This window comes from Ictidomys tridecemlineatus, chromosome 16 (assembly GCF_052094955.1).
Source record: "Ictidomys tridecemlineatus isolate mIctTri1 chromosome 16, mIctTri1.hap1, whole genome shotgun sequence".
In the NCBI taxonomy this organism is placed as follows: Eukaryota; Metazoa; Chordata; class Mammalia; order Rodentia; family Sciuridae; genus Ictidomys; species Ictidomys tridecemlineatus.
In genome coordinates this window covers 39599857-39624858 of record NC_135492.1, presented here as the reverse complement: position 1 = coordinate 39624858, position 25002 = coordinate 39599857, and the positions used below count along the sequence as shown (strand labels likewise).

Here is a 25002-nt window from a genome sequence, read left to right as displayed (position 1 = left end):
GTGGCCCAGTGGAAAAACACCCTCTAGGTTCAATTCCTGGGACCAAAATAAATATTTATGTATAAAAGAAATAAATCTATATGTATTTATATAAAATTTTATAAATAAATGTTATTTAATAATATTATTTGATAAGTAAATATTATTCAATTTATTTTATAAATGTTATATAAATTTATTTACATAATATTTATATATTTATTTACAAAATAAAAATTTATTTATTTTATTAACACATTTAATTGTATGTATTAGAATTCAGTATGATATTTTCACACATGTACACAGCTGCAATGGATCATATCCATCCACTCTTCTTCCACCTTTGACCCCCAGTTTTTTGCTTTTTTGTGAAGCTGGGGTTTGACTCTAAGGCCTAGGATATGCTAAGCATGCATTTTACCACCAAATGATACTCCCAGCCTCCTTCAATTCTTTTTGTCAAATATTTTAAAAAATATACTATTTATATATTAATAAAAATATACTATTTATGTATTAAAATAATATAGCATTATATTTGAAACTATAATATTTTCAAATATTAAAAATATATAATTGGCCAAGCAACTGTAGTCAGAACCTCAAATCCCATAGTATCAGCCAGGTTATATAAAATAGAGCTTGGAGAGACAAAAGTTATCTCACCTGTGAAAATAAGGACATTAAAAATATACACCTCAGAGTACCATTATGAGGATTAAGTTAGAAAATACCCATGAAAAGGCATGCAAGAAAGTCACTTTCTTTTTGTTGTTCTGGGGCTCAAACCCAGCAGCATTCTACCTCTGATCTATATCCTTAGTCCTTTTTTTAAATATTTATTTTTTAGTTGTATTTGGACACAATACCTTTATTTATTTTTATGTGGTGCTGAGGATCAAACCCAGGGCCTCATGCATGCTAGGCAAGCACTCTACCACTGAGCCACAACCTCAGCCTAGTCCTTTTTAATTTTATTTTGAAACAGGATCTCACTATGTCTCCCAGGCTGGCTTTAAACTTTCGACCCTCCTGCCTCAGCTTCTTTTGTTGCCTTACACAGCCCAGCTAGAAAGACATTTCATAGCTGTTGAACTCTGCAAAGTAGAGGTCATTGTTATTGGATAATCCTCATCAGATTGCTTTCTTTGAATGATATCACTACTTCCAATAAGCCACTCTTCCTCTCACAGACCTTTGACACACCCACAACCTTTCTTCTTTCCCAGCTGTGATGAAGCTGATAAATAAACTAGTATAGCATCCTCCACAAGAGAGAAAGAAGCCAAAGCAGGGGTTTCTTAATTCATCATTTTCCCCAACAAATTGGTGAAAGCTTACTGTGGGCCATGCGTGATTTGCCAGAGGAAATGAATATTAATTCTTACTTGTTATCAAATGAAGCGGAAAAATACCCCTGCTTCCTTCCCACTTCCTTCTGAAGAGGTCCATGGCAGCAGCGGACAGTGGGAACCACACATGTACTTTCAAATCTCCTAGGAGCATATTGAAAGAAAAAAGTAAAAAGGAATAGGTGAGATTTGTATTGAGATTAGTATTACTATACTGTAGTCAATATATCTAAAATATTATCATTCCAATACACAATCAGTATCTTAAAAATTACTAACGAAATATTCCTCATTCCTTTCTTCATACCAAGCGTTCTTAATCTGGTGTGATTTGACACTGAAGGTCACTTCTCAATTTGGACCAGTCACATTTTAAGTACTCCACAGCCACGTGTGTCTAGTGGCCACCATGTTAGTTTATGAAGTCTTTGAGGGCTTTGTAAAAAAAATGTTAACATACAAATATTTAATATTTGATTGCTTCTCCTGCATTAGAGAGCCTCTAAGGTTTTATAGATAAAAAATAAATAAATAAAAGGTAGCCCTTTTGACTTTGGTACCATACAGATTTCCCCTTTGGAAACAGGGCAGACATTCCTCTAGCTGCCAAGACTTATTGACTATTCTGTGGGAATTGGCCACCAGTTGAAAGAAGTCACCTACTCAGAATCAGCCTTTAGATCTGATAACTGGTTCTTGCTGTGATTCAAAAGGCTACAGTCTCACCTCAAGTTGGGACCAAATTCTGAAGGGCCACCTATGTTAGTTTTACGTTACTGTGACATAATACCTGAGGTGTTCCATTTATAACGTGGAAAGTTTTATTTTGGCTCTTAAGTTTTGGAGGTTTCAGTTGCATGATCCTTGGTGCTTTGGGGCCTGTGGCAAAGCAACAAATCATGGTGAAGAGGATGTGGTGGAGCTCCATTGTTTACCAGGAAGTGAAGAAAAAAAAAGTAGGCGAGTCTGGGATCCCAATATTCCTCCAAGGGCACTCCTCCAGTGACCTAACTTCCTTCTATTAGGCCACACTTCCTAAAGGTTTCACCATCTCCCAATGGTGCCACAGGCTGGCAACAAAGCCTTTAACACACAGACCTCTGGGGGTCACTTATCTAAACCATCCCCCCACTTCCAGGTTTTCCCTATGGGATGTAGGATGCACTGAGGCCTCTATTGCAGTGTAGCTATTTCATGGCCCTAGTGTCTCTGCCTGTTGCTACTTCCTTTGCTTTCTTCCAGATGTATTGATTGATTGATTGATTGATTGTACTGGGGATGGAACCCAATAAATAAATAATAAACAAATAAATAAATATTTGTTGCTCTATTACTGAGCCACACCCCCAGCACTTATTTTTAATTTTGAGATGGGGTCTCCCTGAGTTGCCCAGCCTAGCCTCAAACTTGAGATCTTCCTGCCTCAGCCTCCTGAGTCACTGGGATTACAGGTGTGTGCCTCTGCTCCTGGCACTTGCAGGTGTTATTCTTAAGAGCATTGCTCAATAAAACTCCTGCAGGTAGAATGCTTCTCAAGAGTCATTTCCCAGAGAACTCACAAAGACAAGTGCCATGGCACACATCCCTGTGTTACACTATCCTCTAAAGAAGCAGCTGTTACCAACAGACTGAGAATTGTGTTAGTCAGATTTGCACAAAGATGCCCAGATCCCTGGGTCTCTTGCCAAGCAATTGGCTACAGAGCTGTAGCATGGGAGGAAAATATGCAGTCGCTGCAAATTCCTCTTTAAAGTCCCTTCAGTTTTAGAAATCATATTGGCTTCTCCAGTTTCTATAAAAGAATGGGGAAAAATTTGTTCTTTGTTATGCAAATGAGGTAAGATCTGATGTCACTATTGGGTCTGCCATTTGTGTCTTGCTTTGCCACCCAAGGGTGAGGTCTGTACATAGTCAACTCTAAGGTTTCCATAACCTTAGATCTTCAAGGGCAGTGCCAACTCTGGGGCAGCTGAAGACTTCTATCTTCTGTTAGAGGGCTGGAGGCAATGAGCAAAAATATGCAGGTATTTTCTGGAACAGACTCGACAGGAAACAAAGGCAGTTTGATATCCTTTATGCCTGTGTTCCAAAATTTAGCTTTGTTTAGTGATGAGAGGTAGCCCTGGCTTAAAGCCCTAACACAAAACCCTAATATCTAATATAAAAAAAAAAACACTACTCTTTCCTGTTCCCTGTCAACTCCTTACTTTACCAAGATTTATGCCCCTCCTACTTGTTCTGCCTTCATTTATTAAACTCTTACCATTCTTTAGAGACCATATCAAATATCTTTTTCTCCCCGAAAACTTTGTTAAAATTTTGAATGGCCTATACAATCCAACCATTTAAGGTGCACAATTCAGTGGTTTGCAGAATATTCAGAGTTGTGCAACCTTCACAATCAATTTTATAACATTTTCATTAATCCAAAAGAAACCCCCAGTCCCTTAGCTGTAACCCCCAAGCCCCCATTATCAACCTCTTCTAGCTCTAGACAGTCACCAACCTACTTTCTGTCTCTATACACTTGACTTTTCTGGGCGTTTCTTATACATAGGATCATACAATTGGGGTGTTTTGAGTGTGGCTTCTTTCACTTGGCATACTGTTTCCAAGACTGAGCCACGTTGTAACACATATCAGTACCTCATCTTTTATTGTGACTATTCCATCTGTTATGGTTTAGATATGTGATGTCCCCAATAGCCCTTATGTGAGACAATTCTAGAAATGATTAGAGGATGAGGGTTGTAACCAAATCAGTGGATTAATCCACTGATAGCTATGGAGTCAGTTGTCTGTGGACTGAGACCTCTGAAACTATGGACACCAAACAAACGTTTCCTCCACTAAAATTGTTCTGGTCAGGCCTTTTGGTCACAGTGGTGAAGAAGCTGACAAAACACCATTGAACGATACATGTCACATTTTAATTACTTACTCATCAGTTGATGAACATGGGTATGCTTCCACTTTCCAGCTATTATGGCTAATGGTATTGTGGACTTTCATGTATAAGATTTTGTGTGGACATATGTTTTCATTTCTCCTGGGTAGGTACTTGGGAGTGGAATTGCCAGGTCGTACAGATACTGTTCAGTCATGTGAGGAAGTGCCAGAATGTTTTTCATACAGCTGGGCCTCTTTACATTCCCACCAACAGTGTAGGAGCATTCTGATTCCTCCACTTCTTCCCCACACTTGTTAAAACATCCTTTTTACTTTAGCCTTCTCATTGTGGGTCCATTTGCATTTCCTTAATGATTGGTGATACTGAACATCTTTTCACGTATTTTTTTTTGTTTTAATTAGTTACACATAACAGTACACCGATCCTGACAATCATACATTTGAATCAGATGGGATATAATTTCTCATTTTTCTGAGTGTACAGGTTGCAGAATTACATTGGCCACTTACGTATTCTCTGGGGAGAAATGTGTATTCAAATCCTTTGCCCATTTTAAAATGGCAGATTATTATTTTGTTATTGAATTATAATATCTCTTTATTTTATGCATAAGCACCTTACCAGATAAAGGATTTGCAAGTATTTTCTCCCATTTTGGGGGTATCCTTTTCACTTTCTTGATGATAGCTTTGAAACACAAAAGTTTTACATTTTAATGATGTCCAGTTGATCTATTTATTGCTTATGGTTTGGTGTCTGAGAAGACAGTGACTGATCCAAGGTCACAAAGATTTAACCGTACATTTTCTTTTTAGGCTTCTGTAGTTTTAGTGGTCACATTTCAGTCTTTGATCCAATTGAATAATTTTGTACATGGTGAGAGGTAAGAGTCCTTTGTCAAAAATCAATTGACTACATGAAACTTTTATTGACTGGATCTCCCAGCTGCCTCTGACTTTCCCCATCTTGTCTAGACTAGGTTGTACTGTAGTAATGATCGGTTCCAACACCTCAGAGGCTACAGCAACAAATATTTATTTCTCACTCATGCTAAGTGTGCATCATGGGTCAGCTTTGACCCTGCTGCATGTTGCTCCAGGACCTGGCTGATGGGAGAGTCTCTGTCTGGAATGTTGCCAGTCCTGTGGCAGAGGGAAGACGAGACACAGTCAGCTCTAGGCTGGCCCTTACTTTTCTGCTCAGAAGTGACCCATTTTGCTCCCATTCTCAATCCATTAGCTAAAACAAGTCATAAGGTCAAACATGACGTCCATCAGGGAGAGAAATTATTCCTCCCATAAGGAGGGTGATGCTGCAGGGAGGAAAGTAGGTGGTGATTGTTATTATTGTAGTAGGGAACTAGTTCAATAAGAAGGAGGGCTCTAACACTGAGCTACATCTCTAGTCTTTTTTATTTTGAGGCAGGATCTTGTTAAGTTGCTAAGGCTGGCCTCAAACTTGTGATCCTCCTGCCATAGCCTCCCAAGGAGCTGAGATTATAGGTGTGCACCTCCATACCCTGCAGGAAAGTAGCTGACTGGCAACATTCCAGACAGAGACTCTCCTATCAGCCAGGTCCTGAAAGTAGGAGAGGAACAGTAACAGGACTGAACACATCCTCACCATCTGTCCCTATAGGGCCTGATGTTCTGTCTTCCTGGTTAGCCTCTGACCTCCAGTTATTCCTCTGATGCTTTTGGCGCTTTCTTTCATGTTGCTGTCCATCAGTGGTGTCTTTGGTTCTCTTTTCTTGGTACTCTGCAGATGTCCTGGGGGCATCTCATCCATGGTGTCTGTAACCATCATCATCTCTGCTGCAGACCTGAATAGGTAACTACCTGCTAAACATCTTCCACAGACATGCCCAGGCACACCACTGTCCTCATGCCACCTCCAAATCTGCCACTTCTCCTCGATCCCCTGCTTGGCACACAGGCACATGCTGTTCTAGTTTTCTTGGCCAGAGTCTTGGAACCAACTGCTTCCCAGTCTCGACCACCAGGTTGTACTGAGTCTACTTTCTATGCATTCCTGGAATATACCCTCTTCTGGTCCATTCTCAGCACTTCTGCCCTACGCCACAGTCCTGCCCCTTCAAATTCAGTCTCCAAGCTGCAGCCATACTGCTTTTAATAAAATGCAAATCCTGTTTCGTTACTCTCCAGCTCAAAATTCCTCACTAGCTCTCCAATGCTCTGGGGATAAGGAATAACAGACTACCAGTCCAGGATCTTTCCTAATCTGGCCTTGGTCGTTGCTCCAGCCCTGCTCCTGTGCAGCATCTGCCTGGCACTTCATTCTTCTGGAGCTAACTGGGTTCCCTAGACACACTCATCTCTTCTTCATCCAGGGCTTTTGAATAGCCATGTCCCTATGCCTGGACTACCCTTCCTTCTATGGGTAACTCCTTCTTGTTCTTAAAGCAACAGACTGAGCATCACTTTCTCTTTCCCTTCCAACTGGGAGAACACGAAGTGACTAAAAGACAGTCTAGGAAAGCGTGAATAAAGGAGTGAATATATTGAAGGTGCTGAGCACAGTGCCTGACACACTGAACTGGCTCAACCAATGTTTGCCATTATCTTGACGTATCTCCATAGCAGCCAATAATTACACCTATAATTATGCACTTATAAAAAAAGGAATCTACAAGTTATTTTCTTACTTACTCTTCTGCATTGTAAGACCATTAGAGCTGGGATGACTCTCTAGGACTTCAGTTCCTAACATGCAATAATCATTTACTAAATAGTTATTAAATATTTGAGAAAAAAACATTAAATGAGGGAACTTTGTTACTTCTCATTTTGCATTTTGATGCACTGGTAAATTTTGTTCAAACCTTGTAAGCTTACTGAATGTTCCTCTGGGCATATTCCTTTGCTCTCTGACCTAATATCACTTAGCAACATTTTATTCTTGGTACACATTGAATTGAAACCTATTCAATCAAACTCTCCTGAGATCTGCCTTAAGACTTTTCCTGTTTTTCACCTGCCATGTCCTGTGATCTGTTTCTATATAATCCACTGTACCCTGGAATTCTAAGGAAAGACTTTCTTCTGAAGCTCAATTATTAGATTAGCTATACAAGATGGGTGGAGGGCAATGAAACCCAAGTCAGAGGTGGCAGTTATATTTAGGTCAGGTATCGTGTAATTTTTTAAAAATAAGGAGCCCAGAGATTTTGTTCCTCCATATCTAAGGCCTGAGACCCTGTTATAATTCACCCATATGTTGCGTGAGTAGAACACAATGCTGAAGCAAAGAGGGGATTAAGTAGAAAGTAAGAGACTCAGGTTTCAGTCCAGTCTGTCAACAAATAGACGTGACCTTGGAAGTCACAATCTGTGACTGACTTATGGCACCTTGAAAGTGAGGGAGTTTTAATGATTTTTAACTTTCCTATCAATTCTGACATGTAATATACCACCTCTCTCCAGAGCTGCTCATTCTAGGATGGAATTTTCTATGGCCTCACTTGATCTCAGAAGGAAGAGAAGAAAGAGAAAGAAACAAGACCAGGTGTCTCTAGCTCCATGGCCAGTAATGAAGAATAAAGGAGAGATCATCTGGATAAATTTGGAGAGAAACGTCCATATCTTGTAGGCAAGGCCCAAAAGGCATGGTGTGATAGGAAAGTTGAGAGGAGAATTAGGAGTTACATAAAACTGAATTCAAATTCCAGTTATTGGGCTGGGGTGGTGGCTCAGTGGTAGATCGCTTGTCTAGCATGTGTGAGGTACCAAATAAGTATAAATAGAGGTTAAATTCTTTTTTTAAAAAAAACGTATTTCAGTTAACACCTAGCCTTTGTAATCGTGTTTCATTGGTTGGGGGGAAAAATGGGACTGAGCCTTTGTTGTAGGATTAGGGTAAGGATTAAATGAAGCTGTTTATATATCATACCTGCTATGTAAAAGCCTCCCATAAATATTAGACTATTTTCCCTATTTTATACAATCCTTCACTACATTAAAGGTAGGTACAAGGATACTAGCTTATACCTATAAAACTTTACTCACTCTTCACCACAAGTTAGAATTTGGGAGATAGATACTTTTGTGGGTCAGAATAGCTGGCTGTGATTTGGTGGCATGCAGTAACTACATCAATGTGCATCTTCCAAGTCTGGTAAGATTCAGTCCTATGCTTCCTGTAGCTCACAGTGGGTGTTTTGGCAATTAAGGTGATCACCAGCTCTGGAGCACTAGAGGGCAGGGCTCAGTTGGGACATGGGACCTGAAGATTCCCGGGCACCTAGTACCTCAAAGAGTAAGAAGTCATGATTCAGAACTTCAATCCAGGCTCCTGGCTGTGGAGACCCTCAGCAACTCATAGGGAACCATTGGACTTCTTATTTCTAAGAAGTTCTGCTCATGTGACTGAGAATAAAGGAAGCTGAGTGCATGGCTATTTGAATTCTCATTTGGGTTCCAACATCACATTGTGAGCACAGGAAGTGTGGAGCTTGCTTGCATTTATTGCTTTGCTGAGCCACTTTTTCCTCCAATCTCTCAAAGACTGATCATCTTGAAGCTCAACCACCAGCAAGATCAGACCCAATGTCATTGGGCTGATGTGTGGCAGAGCCAACTTGGGATGCAATTATGTAGTTTTGGTTATCAAATCCAAAGCTTTTCCCACCTGGCTGATAGAGGAAAATGTTGTAACTGCAAACCAGGACCCTCAATTCACTTTCTTTTGGGAATCAGATGTTTCATGACACAGTTTTAAGTTCTGAAACTATGTTTTAAGGAATTGTTAAAAATCAGAAAGATACCCTTTTCTTTGATGGACATTGTTTAGCCAACTGATTGTTTTATAAGGCAGAGAGTAAAAGATTTACAATGCCTATTGAATGAGAGTAACACCAATAATAACAGCTGGTTTTTACTAGGCACTGACTGCATGCTCAGCATTTTTTGGGTTTCTTTGTTTTTTGCAGTACTGGAGATCGAATCTCAGGTCTTGCACATGATAGGCAAGTGCTCTACCACTGAACTATACCCCCAGCCCTGCACAGCAGTTAGAAGTACTGAGACTGAATTTAGACTATTCAAAGACACAGATTTGAATCTTGGCTCTACCACTTAGCTACTAGCTGACTTTGGGCAAACTTCTTAACCTCTTTAAGACTCAGTTACTCAGCTGTCAAGTTAGAATAATAGTCCATGCCTTATAAGGTTACTGTGGGGATAAATGAGTTCATATGAGAAATGCTGTAAGAACTAATCAAATTCTCACTATGGTATGGAGCCATGTTCAATGGAAAAAAACAACAAAAGCCTGGAGCAACTCCATAAAGACAGCTCTTTAGTAATGAGGGCTCGGGTCATTCTAAAAGGTAAGGAAATGCCCAACAGAAGTGCAGGCTAAGGACAATAGGAACACAGGATGGGTAATGGAAGAAATATGTTATAATCATCAATAGGATATCATGATCAATGTTAAAATGAGCTATGAATATGTATTTCCTTCCTTGCTTGATAAGGTAGATGTATACACTCTATCCCTCTCTCTCACACAGGCACATATGTATTTTTAACCCTCTTTGTTCACCTATTTTTCTATATAGAGTGTGGGTGGCTAGCCAGTTTCTAGGTTATACAATATCCAGCTGGGATTGTAATTAAAAAGGAGTTACTATTGCAGAGATTGATGAAGTAACTTCAGGGACTTTACTCTTCTCTCTCCTGCCAGAGTGAGAGCCTCTTCTATTGGGTGAAGGTGAGCTGCTTCATGATGGGTGGAAGGGGCTGATTGCTGCAGTTGGGCAGAGGTCTTCGTATGACTGAAGGGCACATGTGGATGCTGTCCCCACAAGAGTGGACCATGTCAGTTATCTGGAGTCTCTGCACTCAACACCTATTTTTCTAATATTCATCTCTGTTCTGCTGGGAGTAGGAGCCTGCAAACCACAGTCCCCAGCTTCTATTCAGTTCTTCCCATTGGAGACAGTGGCAGATCAGGTGGGAGGATGAGAGAAGTTCCCAGGGTCGACTCAACAGCAGCAGCAAGCACTGGTGATTGACAAGTGGCATCTCCAGCAGTGGTGGGGGCACTATGCCAGTTATCTAAGGCTGCCCACAAGCCTCCCCCAAACTCACTGACTTCAAGAATTATTGTTTTCTTAGATTTTGGGGAGTTGATTTGGCTTGGCTAAGTGGTTCCTGCTTGGGATATCTCCAGCTGTTGCAGAAAAGGGGCTGGGGCTGGAGTTGTGGCAAAGCCTTGCTCACTCACTCACTTGGCAGTTGATGTTGGCTGTAGCTGGCTGGCTGAGTGTCCCAGGATTTCTTACAACATGGACACCTTAGAAGCTGTTAAGGGTGTTAAGAGGCATCCCAAGAGCCAGGCTGAAGTTTATTATCTTTTGTTCTCTTTCTTGAGATCTAGCTTCAGAAGAAGGCACATAATATCTTTGTCTACTGTATTCTGTTACAAGCAAGTCACTAAGGCCAGCTCATATTCAAAGAAGGAAAATTAAATTTCACATACTGATGGAAGGAGGGCCAAAGAATTTGAGGATGTATTTTTTTAAACCACCATAGGCAGCAACACAGCATTAGATGTTGGCCTGTAGATTCTAGCACAGGGGTGTAAGCAGCTCCCTGCTCTCTGCACACAGCCCCTCTTCTTCCTTTAGCACCCTCCTTCTCTCTTATTAGCTCCTTCAATATTTTAACAACTATTTCCCTATATTAAATTCCTTCTACTTGATATACTTAGGGTAGTTTCTTTCTTCCTAACAGGACTTTAACTAATGTGGGATTACCTCTAGCTATCCAAATTCACCATTTGAATTGAATGGCTACGATACTTGTAGAAATATTAACTATGTACCAAGAACCACACTAGATAGATTATGAATTATCACACTTAATTCTAACACCAACCCTGACAGAGGGGTGTGAGTATGCCTACATTACAGATGTGGAGACTGAGGCTCTTAAGTTTTAAACAACTTGCCCAAGGACACAGCTGGAGAGGGAACACATTTCTTTCTTGGATCTTCAGTAACAAAAAGCACTACTTCTTGCCAAAGGGCTCCATCTTCCCCACAGGAACGCTCACCTCTCATCCTTATGTACCAGTTGGATAACTCCCAACTTAGAAAGTGTGTACCTTTCAACTGGATCAAGGAAGAGGAATACGAGAATGCATGTAGGGGACAGAGGAACACAAAGACTTGAGTGTTCATTTCTCATGAGAGTTGCAGGGTGTGTGGGAAAAGGCACGGGACAACGCTTGGGAGCTGGGTTCAAGTCCCAGCTACGTCACTCACATGTTATGACCCCAGGCAGTCGCCTTCTCTCCAGATGTCTCAGATTCCACATCTGTAGAATGGATCTGCTATTCTGACACTCTCTACTTTGCAAAGTTATCTACCTTGGGGATATAAAAAGCTGTATCAGACACAGGGGCAAAGGTTTAAGTAAAATAAAGCCCAATTATAGAAGGTATGGATGAGGCTGATAAGATTCTTCCTTTTGGGGAGGGTACCCAGGGTGTTTAACCACTGAGCAACATCCCTCAGCCTTTTTGTATTTTGAGACAGGGTCTTGCTAAGTTGCTCATGGCCTCACTAAATTGTTGAGGTTGGCTTTCAACCTGCGATCCTCCTGCTTTAGCCTCCCAAGCTCCTGGGATTACAGACATGTGCCACTGCACCCAGCAAGGCAGGTAAGATTCTTATTTGTCCTATAGGCAGTGGGAAATCATCTTAGCTTTTTAAGGAAGAAAATAACAAAAACCATGGTACAAAAGATGATGGCAGCAAATGACAAAGAATGAATAAATCTTAGTTCTCAATTCATGAAATATTGTAATGTTATCCCTGTTTCCCAGATGGTGAAACTGTTGAGAGATTAAATAATTCATCCAAAGTCACATGGCTGTGAAGGAAAAAAGAATCTTGAGCTTTGACTGGACAGATCCATGTAATGAGATGGATATGGGCTTGCTTCTTGATGCCCTTCCTCCTCAGTTTCTATTCAGGTGTCCAGTCCTTCTCCACAGTCCCAGAGCCTGTGGGGAAGCGGCCTCTTGGAGAGGGGTAAGGAGCTCAGGCCTGAGCTCGTCAGCATGGTCCATCCTTCTGTCACTTAATTGCTCAGGAATGAATATGTCACTCAATTAGGGCCCATGAACACAAACAGAGGCTTGCTGGGGGCTGCTGGGAAGTTTTCCTTCTTGCTTTTCTAAGATAAGTCCTGAAAAGAATCTTCTGTCTCCTCAAAATGGGACAGGGAAACGACAGCCCTGGAAATGGTTGCCAGCATTCTCACAACTATGAGGGAAGCCAGCTTCAGTAAGACACCAACACTGTGAAGGGCGAACAGCAGAGAGATGGAAAGAGACTGGGGAGAATGAATGAGTCCATCCTGTTAGTCCAGGTAACTGTCATGGGGGTCCTGTTGCCTAAACATGTCTGTAGGCTCTGTAGTGTCTGTCTCAGGCTCCTCATCTGAAAGTCACTCTGTCACACACCGTGGAAAACAAAAAGATAAAAAGCCTAATCCAGAAAAATCCTCACACGATTCTCTTGCTGGCAAAGCCAGAGGAAACAAGAGAGAGACTATGGACAGAAGCAGACAGGCCAAGCTCCGCCTACCCAGCCTGCAATTCTCCTGGGCTGCATGTCCATCTGTGCACACATCACCTGTTGTGTCTCCGATCTCCAATGTCTACAAAATGCAGGACTCATGGTTCTCTTCTTTGGCTGCTCAGCCCTCTTACATATTTGGAGTCCCACCTGGGTAAATATCTGATGAATACATTTCAAAAAAATCAAATAGAAGACAAATAGCAGTCTCTTCAAAATTCACGCAGTGGGTCAAGGTAACAAACACTGTTCTGTTAAAAAGGATCAAACACTTTATTCATCTATACATAACACTTATAAAAAGCAAGCAAAATCAGGATGTTTTCCTCAGCCATCCTTTCCACATTTTGTGCAGTTTTAGTGAACTGTAAATCACTGAATTCTTCAAGCCTGAAAGAGAAAAGAAGAGAGGGTGAGAAAATGGAGGCTGTTGGGGTGGATGTGCAGAGAGGTTCAGGGATGTTCTATGGAAGATTTTTCTAGAAGTGGGGCAGTGATGGGCAGACGGGGATGCTCCGAAGCTCAGGGAGTGAAAGGTTACCAAAGGTTATCGTGACTGGTAAGGGGGAAGTGATTCTGGTCTAGGTATCTATCTGTTGAAACAGTGATATGGATGCCAATAAAACCTGAGTTCTTGGGATAAGTGAAGTTTTGAGTTATGAGTGTGTTGTCAGCCTTTGGATTTGGTAGATCTCTTAAAAAGGAGAAAGGCACAGATAAGAGCCTGTATGCAGCCAGCAGAGTAGTGCATGCCTGTAATCCCAGAACTTGTGAAGCGGAGGCAGGAGCGTCCCAAGTTCAAGGCCAGCCTCAGCAATTTAGTGAAACCCTGTCTCAAAGTAAAAAATAAGGGCTGGGAATGTAGCTCAGTGGTATGGCGTTGGCCTAGGATGAATGATGTCCTAGGTTCAGTTCCTAGCACTGAAAAATAAAAATAAAATAAAAAGGCTCAGTGGTAAAGTGCCCCTGAGTTCAATCCCTAGTTATATATAGGAAAAAAAAAAAAAAAGTCTGTGATTGGGCATCCTTGCCCCTTCCCTCTCTCAGGCTTATATTCCAAGCACCTCAGCTTGCTGCTTTTGTATCCCTGTGTATGCTGCCTACCTGCTGTTCCCACCACTTTCTGCCTAGTAGACTTGATACTTGCTTGAGGATTCCTACTCCAAGAAATGCCAAGATGGTCTCATGCACCTGTGCTTGCTCACCTCCCGAGTGGCACTTACCCCATTGTATAGTGCCTATCAAAGGACTCACCCGTCCCTCTGGCTAGACTGTGAGCTCCTTGAGGATGGGGACCTTGTCCGATAAATTTCTGTATCCCCATTGTATAGTACAACACTCTGAAGCACATAGTAGGTGCTCAATAAATGCTTTTGAAATGTCAGAACAAATGCATCTTATTCAGATAGGTGACCCTCTAGCACCCCTAGATGACCCTCTAGCACCCCTAGCTGACCCTCTAGCACTCCTTGATGACTTAATCATAACTACATGATGAGACAGAAGAGCTGCTCTGGGGGGCGCTCAGGGCAAAGACATAAAATGGGATAAAATAAGTGGGAATGCTATTTGTCTGTCAGATCTGATAGGCTCCTACTCCAGGATGTTACCATGGACTTGACTTCCTTCATGTGGAGAGTGATATCATTCGGGGTGTGTGTGGCCCAAAGAACCCAATAGTCTTTTTCACTTTTAGATGTACACAATGACCGTGCTGTGAGTCTGGAATGCACATCCCCAGCACTGTGCTTGTGAGCATGCTGACAAGGTAACAGGATTCATTCCAGACATGCCTGGTATTGGGGTTTGAGTGATCTCTTTAAAATACCTGGCTCTGCCTCCTGTATACTGCCTAGTCTGCTTAGAATCTGACATGTTTTTGAATTACATCTCCAGCTCTTTAAACAATTAAAAAACCATTTTTTTTCTTTTTTTTTTTTTTTGAGTCAGGGTCTTGCTAAGTTCTTGAGGCTGGCCTCAAACTTGCGATCCTCTAGCTTAGCCTCACAAGTCACTGGGATTACAGGCACATGGTGCTGTACCTGGCTCACTGAGAACCTTTGAAGGAGTTACTGTGGGCAGTGACAGGGAGAAAGCCACAGGTACAGGTAAAATCATTAACAACTCTGGCTCCTGTGGCCTGGCCCATCTACCGGGTGACTACTTGTGAACTGACATAGGCCGACAAGAAGCTCACAGCTCCTTTCTCTGCTTCCACCCTTTTTAATTTTCTCCCTGGAGCAACCATTCTGGTAGACCTCACCCACTTGAGAACAGAGGCCGGTAACTTATTACATAAGGCGCTTTTTAAAATTACAGCCAGAACTAACCAGGAACTGGAGCAGAATGCAAGGAGTTAGCTGCACACTGCGAAGTTCAATGCAGCAACCCCAGGGCGCTGAGTCACGGCTCGAGGCAGATGCACAGACCATGATAATTCCCAGCTCACCTTCAGAAAGCTTAGTCACAGACTCCTTGGAGCTCAAACATTTAAGGTAAATACACAAAGCAGAGGAACGTCACCATGCAGCCATCTTCTGCTACTGGTGGACAGAAACCTCCTCGACTAAACACATTCTCTTCTGGGCTCTGCCAAACAGAGATTCTCAGAAGGACTGTAGCAGGGAAATGGGTTATAAACAGTACTGGAACAGGAGTCCAGAGACCTGGGTTCTAGGCCCGACTGGGCCAAGCTGCATGGCGCGTGACGCTCGCTTGTTGGTCAATTACCTCTTCCGTAAAATGTTAGGGGCTCTAAAAAGGGCCCCGTAGGAAGCTTGGACCTCAGTTAGAACTCTCTGAAACTGCAGGGAAGTGTGCCATGTATGTGTTACATGTGCTTCTATGAGAGGGTTCAGAGTTTTAGACAGACTTGCAAAGGGATCCAACATTTGCAAAGGGTCAAAACCCAGCAGATTAGAAAAAGGGCCCTTTCTGCCTTAAGTTTTCATTTCAACAAAAGTGTTGGACTTAAACTCCCTGTATTTGAAATAGACTGAAATTTCCTAACAAAACACAAAAAAAACTGCTAACCATAAAGAACGAAGTTGATAAACCAGACTAAGCAAAATTAAGAATTTCTTTTCACCAAAAGATATCATTAATAGGGTGAAGTGATAATCCCCAGATTACCTATATAACATATATAGGACATGTAGGCTGTAGCTCGGTGGTACAACAAGTATTTGGCATGTGAGGCCCTGGGTTCAATCTCCAGCACCAGTAAACAAATAAATAAAGGACTTTTATCAAGACTATGTAGAAAATCCAGGAAGAAAAAGGCATACAACTCAATTGAAAAATGGGCCAAAGACTAGACTAGATATTTCTCAAAAGAGAATATCCAAATAAGCATACAAAAAATGCCAAGGGCTGGGGTTATAGCTCAATGGGACAGCACCTGCCTATCTCATGTGCGGCACTGGGTTTGACCTCAGCACCACATAAAAATAAATAAATAAAGGTATTGTGTCCTCCTACAAGTAAAATATATATACATATTAGAAACAAACAATGCTCAACTTCCTTCGTCATCAGAAAAATGTAAATTAAACCCCAAGATGGTACCAATACCTACTTACTGGAAAGAACATACACTATCAAGTTCTAGCCAGCGGGTGCTGCAACAGGAACTCTGCTAGTGGGACTGTAAAGCTGGACAACTATTTGTTATTTATTAACACTGAACCTTCACATGCTCTGAGACCTAGAAATTCTCCTGGAGTATATGCGCATGCTCACTAGAAGATCAGTACAAAAACATGCACAGCTGCACTATCTGGCATAGTCCCAGACTGCAAACCCAAGTGTCCATCAACAGTAGGGTGGATGTACTGGGAAGACTGCAATGGGAATGAATGGACTCCTGCCGCTCCCAACCACGTGGTGCGCCTGATGTTCTGAGGACTAATGAGAAATGAAGATGCAAAAGAGCACATATTCTCATAAAGCTCCAGAATGGGCAAAACAGAACCATGGCATTGAGAGTCAGGCTAGTGCGGAGCCTTGGGAAGCAGCGCCTATGGGGGGAGTGGGAGAGTCTTTGGGCACTCATGCTGCTGTGCACACTGGGCAAGCTGTTGGGGGTGTTGGCATGGATGGCAGGTGGTCTCTGACCTCACAGAGCTTACAATCCACAGGATCCTACTGAGCATGCATTAAGCTTGTTCTTTGTTTCTGCTTTCTTTCTAGAGAAAAGGGTAGTGATTTAGGAATTCTATGACTCCCCAGAACACTTTTAGATGGTCTCTGAGAGAAGAGAGCCTGGTGAGAGAGAAACTTGGCTCTGTCTTCTGCTCCTTGCTCAAAATGGTGCAATATCCCCTTAGAAGCATCCATCCTCTGCAGTGAGATGCTCAGGCTAGTCATTACGATATGGATTAGTGCTGCAGAAGGAAGTTTTGCCTGGGAAGAACACAGAAATTTCCATCAACATAGGGTTCCTGAGGCATCTCTTATGCTGAGGTCCAGCCTACTTCAGTGACCTGCAGCAAAGTTAATGAACATGGAAGGCCTCTGTGTGACCTTAAGTGGAAGGGTCCCTGACAGACAAAATTTCCAGAAAACACTATGAGCCAGAGATATGACTAGGATGACTGGTCTCTATATTCCTATAATTCTATATTTAGATTTTTTAGGGAGCAAATCAGGAAGCCCCGTACACTCTTCCCATTAATTTCCAACCACAGCCAGACATACCTACAAAGAAAATTTCTCCTGAGGCAAAAGTACAACTTTTTCTAAGAACTTTCAGCACGGCATAGTGAGTGGTGTGCACCTATAACCCCAGTGCCTGGGAGTGTGAGGCAGAGGTGTTACAAGTTCCAGGCCAGTCTTGGCAACTTAGCAAGACCCTGTCTCAAAATAAGATCAAAAGGGTGAGGGGTGTAGCTCAGTGGAGAGAATGTCAAGGTTCAACATATAGTACTGAAAAAAAAAAAAAGCATTGCAAGAAAAAATTTTCACGTTTTTGTTTAAATTTGAAGTAAAAAACAATTGGGAGAAACACTTTAGTTTTAAGAAATCAGAGAGGAAATGGTGACATTCTATTGTGTTTCAGGAAAGGGCTGGAGAGGATCAACTGAGGCATTCTAGAATCTCTTCAGGAACAAGACCAAACCTGCCTTGTTAATTCACTTGAATCTTTTGAAGCTGAAGTGGTAAAGAGGTATCTGACCCAGAAGTTAGTCTGACTATCCAAAGCCAGATGGAAAACAAAGCAAGACTTTGAGAATCAGGCTCAGCGCCTCCTCCAGCTCAGAGAGCAGCCTCTACCGTCCAAGCCAGAACCTGAGTTGGGTCTGACCCCTCCTCTCCCTCTCTTCCTATATTTTTTCATCACCAACTTGAGAAGTGACACCATCTGCTGCCACCATGACAGGCAGAGAGGCAGGTATGAGGAGGCCACAGTCTTTTATAGTATTGAGCTGGCTGGCTTCAGCTGCTGACCTGTAACCTTGATGAGAAAGACACTAGTCTACTAACAGCCTGGTCTAGGAGAAGTTGATATTATTTTCTAAACAAGAAACTCCCAGGAAAAAGAGGGGGAAAAAAACAATAGTGCTTAGCTTTGGAAGCATTTCTGTTCTCACACTGGAACATAGGTGTATCCAATGTTCAGGAAATTTTAAAAGAACTATGAGAGAGTGTCAAGCTATATGAGAATACACTACCATGTCCTCTAACAGAATATACTAGATGCACAATCCTCTGAGCTGGTTACAGATACCTGATTTCCATTTCTTTCTAGGAAGAGTGACATTTATATAGCACCCTAGATGCCTTTTTAGGCCTCGGAACTCCCTGTGAGTTGGGTATTGGTATCCCTGTTTCATGGGAGACAGGATCATTAACATACCAAGAGTAAACAATGAAGAAACGAAAAAATAGAACCTCAAACTAACGTCTTCTAACCCCAAGCTTAGCCCCTTTGGTTAGCTGTCTCCCCAGGCTTAGTGGAATTCTAGCTTAGAGGAAATCTTCCTTTCTACCCCTGTAGGGGTAGAGGCTTGCGAGGGAAGGAAGATGGGGACTACCTTAACGTCTTAAGATTTTCACAACCTAGTAAGACAGGCATAATTATTTCTGTGAAATTAGAAATCAGAAAAACTAAGCAAGTGGTTCAAGTCACAGAAGTCAAGATGTGAACGCTAGTCTCCAGGGTTCACAAGTCCCTGTCCCTGGCATTGCACTCAGCACCTCATCACAGCCCATGACTGCCATAAACAGAAACCACAGTACTACGTAGGGAAACCCACAGAATTTGAAGAGGTGCTCGCCATTCTCCAGTTTCTGCAGCCTCAGAGCCAGGTTACATACTCTCTGTTGCTCTACTTCCACGGTGCAATGTGGCATCCTTAGAAGTGAAAGAGAAGCAAATAAGTGCTCAGGGGAAGCAGCGTCCACACCCCCGGGACACCTGGGCTGCAGGCTCTGCAATCCACTGCCCCCTGCTGGCAATGAGAAAGAATAAGCAAAAGAGGCTGGATCAGTCTCATTCCAGGCTGGAGGTATAAGAGATCATGATGATGATGGCACTTTTAAAATCTTTTATTAGAGAAAAAAAATCACGCTTATTGAAAAAAAAAAAAAACCCAGAGCCTGTAATGGTGGCACATGCCTGTAACCTCAGCAACTCAGGAAGCTGAGGCAGGAGGATTTCAAGTATGAGGCTAGCCTCAGCAACTTAGTAAGACCCTGTCTCAAAATAAAAAAATAAAAAGGGCTGGGGATATGGCTCAGTGGGTAAGCATTCCTGGGTTCAATCCCCAGTACCAAACAAATACACCAAGAAACAAAAAACTCCAAACAAAAAACACCACACAGAATAGTATGACAGATCTCCACATTTCCCCACTCGCTATAACAACATATCGGCTCAAGACTAATCTTGTATCATTCACTCCTTATTCACTTCTCTTTATCATGCTTTATTTTGAGGCCAGTGCCAGGCACTGTGATATTTCATCCACAGATATTTTAGTATGTTATCTCTGGAAGAAAATGGTCTTTAAAAACCCCATAACCACATTATTAACACAACTAAAAATGTAACAATAATAATTCTAATATTCCTTATAGAATAGAAAGCCAAGATCAAGAAAACAAATCGTCAAGCCTCGAGAAGGATCATGGCAAGGGAGTGGCGATCATGCGAAGCCTTAATTAACAGCCTGAATCACTCAAGCAAACAAAAGCACCTCACCTGTAGTCTTGCCAGGATAAACCAGCAAGAACATGGATTAAATGATTATCTTACTTTGAATTGCAAAGTTTTGCACCCGCAAGTGGTAGGAAGATCCTTACTTCAAATCTTTCTAGAAGTTCAGGAGGGCGATGCTATGTCCTGAGGCCCAAATGTTGAATGGGCACCCAGGCAGCTGGGCTGGAAGACACTGAAAGACCACACCAATGCCCAGGAGATCACAAATGCAAGGGGCAGGTGCAGGTGGAAAGATCACTCTCTTTCTGGGGCTACTTCAGTCCTATTTGCACCTAAGATTACCAGTTTCTATTAATACATCTGTATTCTCTAGATTTCGAGCTCCTGGAAGGCAGAACAGTGCTGTTTTTGCTTCTATATCCAGAGTAGCTAGCACGTGAGAGATGATCAACATGAAGGAGGAAAGCCAATCGTTCGTTGGGAAGAATGGGGAGAGAAGAGCAAGTTCTCACACAGTGCTTGTGGGACTATGAATCAATATGGTCACTTTGTAGGGAAAACATGGCAATATCTAAGGATATGTTCAAATGTTTAAGGCCATAACACAAGAACAGGATGTAAATAAAAAACAACAACAATAACAATAAAAGGGAACATTCAGAGAGTAAAAAAAGAGCTGGAAGTGAAAAATGTAAGAGAAGGGCTGGGGATGTGGCTCAGTGGTAAGGAGTTTGTCTGGCATGTGGGAGGCCCAGGTTCCATCCCAGCATCACACACACAAACAAGAAGGCAGAACAAAAACTCAACAGAAAGATTGGAAACTAAAGTTGAGAAAATCTCCCCAGAAATTAGCAAAAAAGCAAAGAGGTAACACACAGGAGACAAAAGAAAGAAAACTCTGCTGGGCACAATGATGCACATCTATGACCTCAGCAGCTTGTGAGGCTGAGGCAGGAGAACCACAAATTCCAGGCCAGCCTCAGCAACTTAGCAAGGCCTTGTCTCTAAAAAAAAAGATAAATAAAAAGGGCTGGGGATGTGGCTCAGTGGTAGAGTGCCCCTGGGTTCAATCCCTACGACTGCAAAAAAGAAAATTCAAGTACTAGTCTGGGAGTCCAATACCTGAAGAAAAGGAGTTCTAGAAAGAGAATAAAAACAGATGGGAGGAAATCATAGAAAGAATCAAAGAATTTTTTCTTGTATTCTTATATTCTGAAGTTTCCAAACTGAAAGGACAATGATTACCCAATAAAACAGACAAAAACAGAGTTATATCAAAGCACATCACTGAGAGATTTAAAAGCCTTGGGAAAAAAATGAAGACCTAATGGTCTTCCAGAAAGAACATGCATGCGTCAAGGATTAAGAATCAATGGCTTTGCACTTCAACAGCATCTCGCAGTGAGAACATATGGCAGCAATGATCTCAGAATTCTAAAGACTAGAATTTCTAATTCTAAAGAGAGATGATTTTTAATTGATATCCAACTTAAGTATTAATTGTGTGTGAGGGTAGATAAAGAAATTTTCAGCCATGCATAGCCCCCAACTTTGTATCCTACGCACCCTTTCTCAGGAAATCACTGGATCATGTGCTTCACTTCATCAAAATGGGTACGTACACTAATAAAGCGAAAGACACAGTGACAGTGAATTCCCACAAAAGACAAAAGGACAGGTGGAGACACTCTCCACTGCAGGGGAGGAAAAGATATCATGTGGCTCATAACAATGTTAAATGCCAGCTGGGTGTGGTGGGGCACATCTGTAATCCCCGCTCTCAGGAGGCTGAGGCAGGAGGATCATGAGGTCGAGGTCAGCCTGGGTGACTTAAGGATGCCCTAAGCAACTCAGTGAGACCTTGTCTCAAAGTAAGAAATAAAAAGGGTTGGGGATGTGGTTCAGTGGTAAAGAGCCCCTTGGTATGATCCCTAGTACCCACCCCCATGAAAAAAAAGTTAAATGCTAAATGCTGACTTGGTGAAATTACAAATATTTTAGGATGGAGACAACCAGAGAATAAGCATGGTGAGGGTGGATGCAGGAGTCGAATTCTGATCCCCCATAGTGAGACACCAACAGATTGGACCTGAAGATAAACACTGAAGGAGCAAGAGAAACTCATTATTCTCAGAAATGGTAATAAAACCAAAAATAACTCTAGAGACCTGGAATTATCTCTGAAGTGGGGGAAGAAGGGGCAGGAGTGCAGGGGACTGCTGTTTTACAATGTTCTGTATGTGGAACTGTGATAAATATAAAATCATAAGGAAAGAAGCCCTGCCAGGAAGGAGCTGTCGAAACATTTGACAGCACCTCAACTGGTGTGGCTTTTTTGGGCTACCAGATGATACTGCTCCTGGGCCTGTTTTTATGTTACTAAACATCTCAGTGTGTGACACTCAGAGTTCAGCCTTTCACCAATACTCAGGGAAAGTTAGTCGTATTTTGGTTTTAACCAGGAGCACTAAGGCCACTCAACCCAGCTGGTGTGTGAATTATGGCTTTTCTCTCCTTTCTTTTTCTGTAGGGTGCTGGGGATCAAGTCTGCAGTCTTATGCATGCTAGGCCAGCAGTCGCCCACGGAGCCACAATCCAGTCGCCGCCATATGGATTTCCTAAAGTTCTTACCAGCAGTAAAAATGCCTTTGGTACTCTGTCTTATACTGGAAGGTCTCACGATTGCTGAAAGCCCTGTGAGAAAAAAACAAACAGGACACCAAGAAAACCGAAAACAGATGTTAGTTATCTTAACAGTTTTAAAACCTGAAACTAAATATTCTTTCTAGTTATCCAGTAAAAGCAGCAAATCCAGCTCTTCTGCTGCCACAGAGTGGCAGTGAAAAGGGCATCAGGACTGAGGGTCAGGACCCTGGAGGGGCCAGCTCTGGCACCGCCCAGCTCTGTGAGCTCGGAAAAATGACTGAACTGCTCTGGGCCCAGGCCAGCTCACCTTAAAACAAGAAATAGAGAGCAGGGAACCCTCAAAGGCCATTTTAGGAATTTCAGTCCACATAAGGTTTTTGGTTTTCAATTCCAAAATGTGAAAAGATCAAAATAAAACAAACAAACAAAAAAAACCCCAAGTTTTTTTTTTGTGTGTGTGTGTGTGGTTTTTGTTTTTTTTAAATCTAGGAGAAAAATCTCCATCATGAAAACACATGTATTCAAGTGAGGAGCCACAGTACAAGTCTTCCATCCCTTCAAAGCAGCAGCAGAGGTCAGACTGTTACTAGGACACGTTAAAACAAACAACAACAATGGGCCTCAGAACTTTTCAGCAGGGAACATAAAAATGTGTGCTCTGAAAACCTGGGCAGGTCCTGCTGGAGAGCGAGAAGCCACCCAGGACAGCAGTGTTCAGCACTGTGATTGAGAATTACATCTAGCAGGGAGGCCTGCACCTGGGAGGGGCTCACTAAAAGCTTAATAAATGATAAGAGGAGAAGGCACTCATTTGAGAGACATTCTCAATTTGTAATTATTTCTTTACTGGCTGACCTCGTAAATTACCTTTACCACCTCTGGGGAAGTGGATCTCTGAAGTTTCCGATTTTTTCTGACATTTGGGGAGGCCCTGGGGATGATGCTATGAAATGTGGGCCATGCCAGAAGGAACCTGCTGAACACAGACTGAGACACATCTAGTGGCTGGGGAGAGCTGTGTCCCAGCTGGTGTGATATTATGAAAACATTAAAAATGTCACCAGTCTCCTTCCTTCTTAGACCACCATGGAGAACACAGGCCCATCTTTTAAACAACTTCTAGAAGTTATGCTCTTGGAACGAAAAGCAGTGCGTCTTCTCCCTTTGACAGTGATTTGGGATATAGAAATCTGAAAAAAGGATTTCCACCACCTTATTTCAAGCCAATGAAAATGTAGATTGGGGGCTGGGGATGTGGCTCAAGTGGTAGCACGCTCACCTGGCATGCGTGCGGCCTGGGTTCGATCCTCAGCACCATATACAAACAAAGATGTTGTGTCTACCGAGGACTAAAAAATAAATATTAAAAAGTTCTCTCTCTCTCTCTCCCTCTCTCTGTCTTTAAAAAAAAAAAAAAAAGGAAAAGAAAATGTAGATTGGGAAAAACCCCAAAGTGTTGGAGCTTTTCTTCTTCCCTGAGGCAATCTCTCTCTCAATCTCCTGGGGAAGAAGGAAGAAATAATACCTCTCCACTGCACACAAAGCCTGCTTTAACTGTAGCTAGCACTTCCTCGCCTCAAACACAAACATACCCAGCCGCACCACATCACCGCAGTCAGGATCATGAGCAAGTTGGAGTAAAGTTTCTTCTACATCTCTGTTTCTTCCTGGAGGATCCATAATGTGATTTATTCGTTGCTGTAAGGTTTTGGGCAATGTCATCAGCTGAGTGAATTGTCCTTCTGGGCTTTTATCTATCTGAGGGGGGGAGAAAGAGAGAGATGATGTCTATGGAAGTGCTTTGAATTCTATAAATATTCAGAGACACATGGCTTCTATTTAAAATAACAAAAGCAGGGATCTCATATTATGTGGGGCTCCCATGCATACATATGTAATTAAATGTGTTTTTTTCTTCTGTTAAAAATAAAGTAAAATCAAATCAAATCACACAAACAATAAGCACCCACACCTAACCTAGGCAGCATGTTAGGGAAACTCTCTTCTTTCTTAAACTCAATGTCTTCATGTTTAGAGTACCAAGTTCCTTCAAAAAGGATAATTCTTTTCCTATAATATTCCATTTTGACAAAAGAAAAGAAGAGAAGCCTCTTTTAAGGATGAGTTTCTGACTTCCAGTTAAAATTTCTATTTGTCTCTAGTGGTTACAAAAGGTGGGCTACAGGTAACAAATACCTATAAAACCAGGGCACTTAGATCATCTTCCCATGTTAAATGCAGCCTTGAGTTAACATCACTGGATCACACATTCAGTAATAGAGGGAAACATGTGAATTTGTGCTTCTTGTCCTTACAGCCTTTTACATACTACATTGGACTT

At 42.0% G+C, this 25002-nt stretch overlaps 1 protein-coding gene and 1 long non-coding RNA gene across 11 annotated transcripts in view; both read right to left on the bottom strand.

Moving 5' to 3' along the window:
- The window catches only part of LOC120891597 (uncharacterized), a 28779-nt gene extending 27299 nt beyond the window's left edge, over positions 1-1480 (bottom strand). Inside the window, exon 1 of the long non-coding RNA XR_013431434.1 lies at positions 1371-1480. This is a non-coding gene — a long non-coding RNA (uncharacterized LOC120891597). The remainder of the gene's footprint in view (positions 1-1370) is intronic.
- Positions 1481-12053: 10573 nt separating this feature from the next.
- LOC110597420 (phosphatidate cytidylyltransferase, mitochondrial) overlaps positions 12054-25002 on the bottom strand; it is a 103547-nt gene continuing 90598 nt past the window's right edge. For 3 of the 10 annotated variants that reach the window (XM_078033462.1, XM_078033463.1, XM_078033460.1), the window contains 5 exons: positions 24254-24419; positions 22647-22709; positions 19272-19305; positions 19111-19208; positions 13103-13243 (listed from right to left, as the gene is read on the bottom strand). In XM_078033462.1, coding sequence (XP_077889588.1) covers positions 13167-13243; positions 19111-19208; positions 19272-19305; positions 22647-22709; positions 24254-24419 — 438 coding nt within the window. In that variant the 3' untranslated portion in view covers positions 13103-13166. Of the gene's footprint in view, positions 13244-19110; positions 19209-19271; positions 19306-19352; positions 21639-22646; positions 22710-24253; positions 24420-25002 lie in introns of those variants that run through there. The other 7 variants (XM_078033466.1, XR_013431313.1, XM_078033465.1 and 4 more) reach the window with 7 other exon arrangements.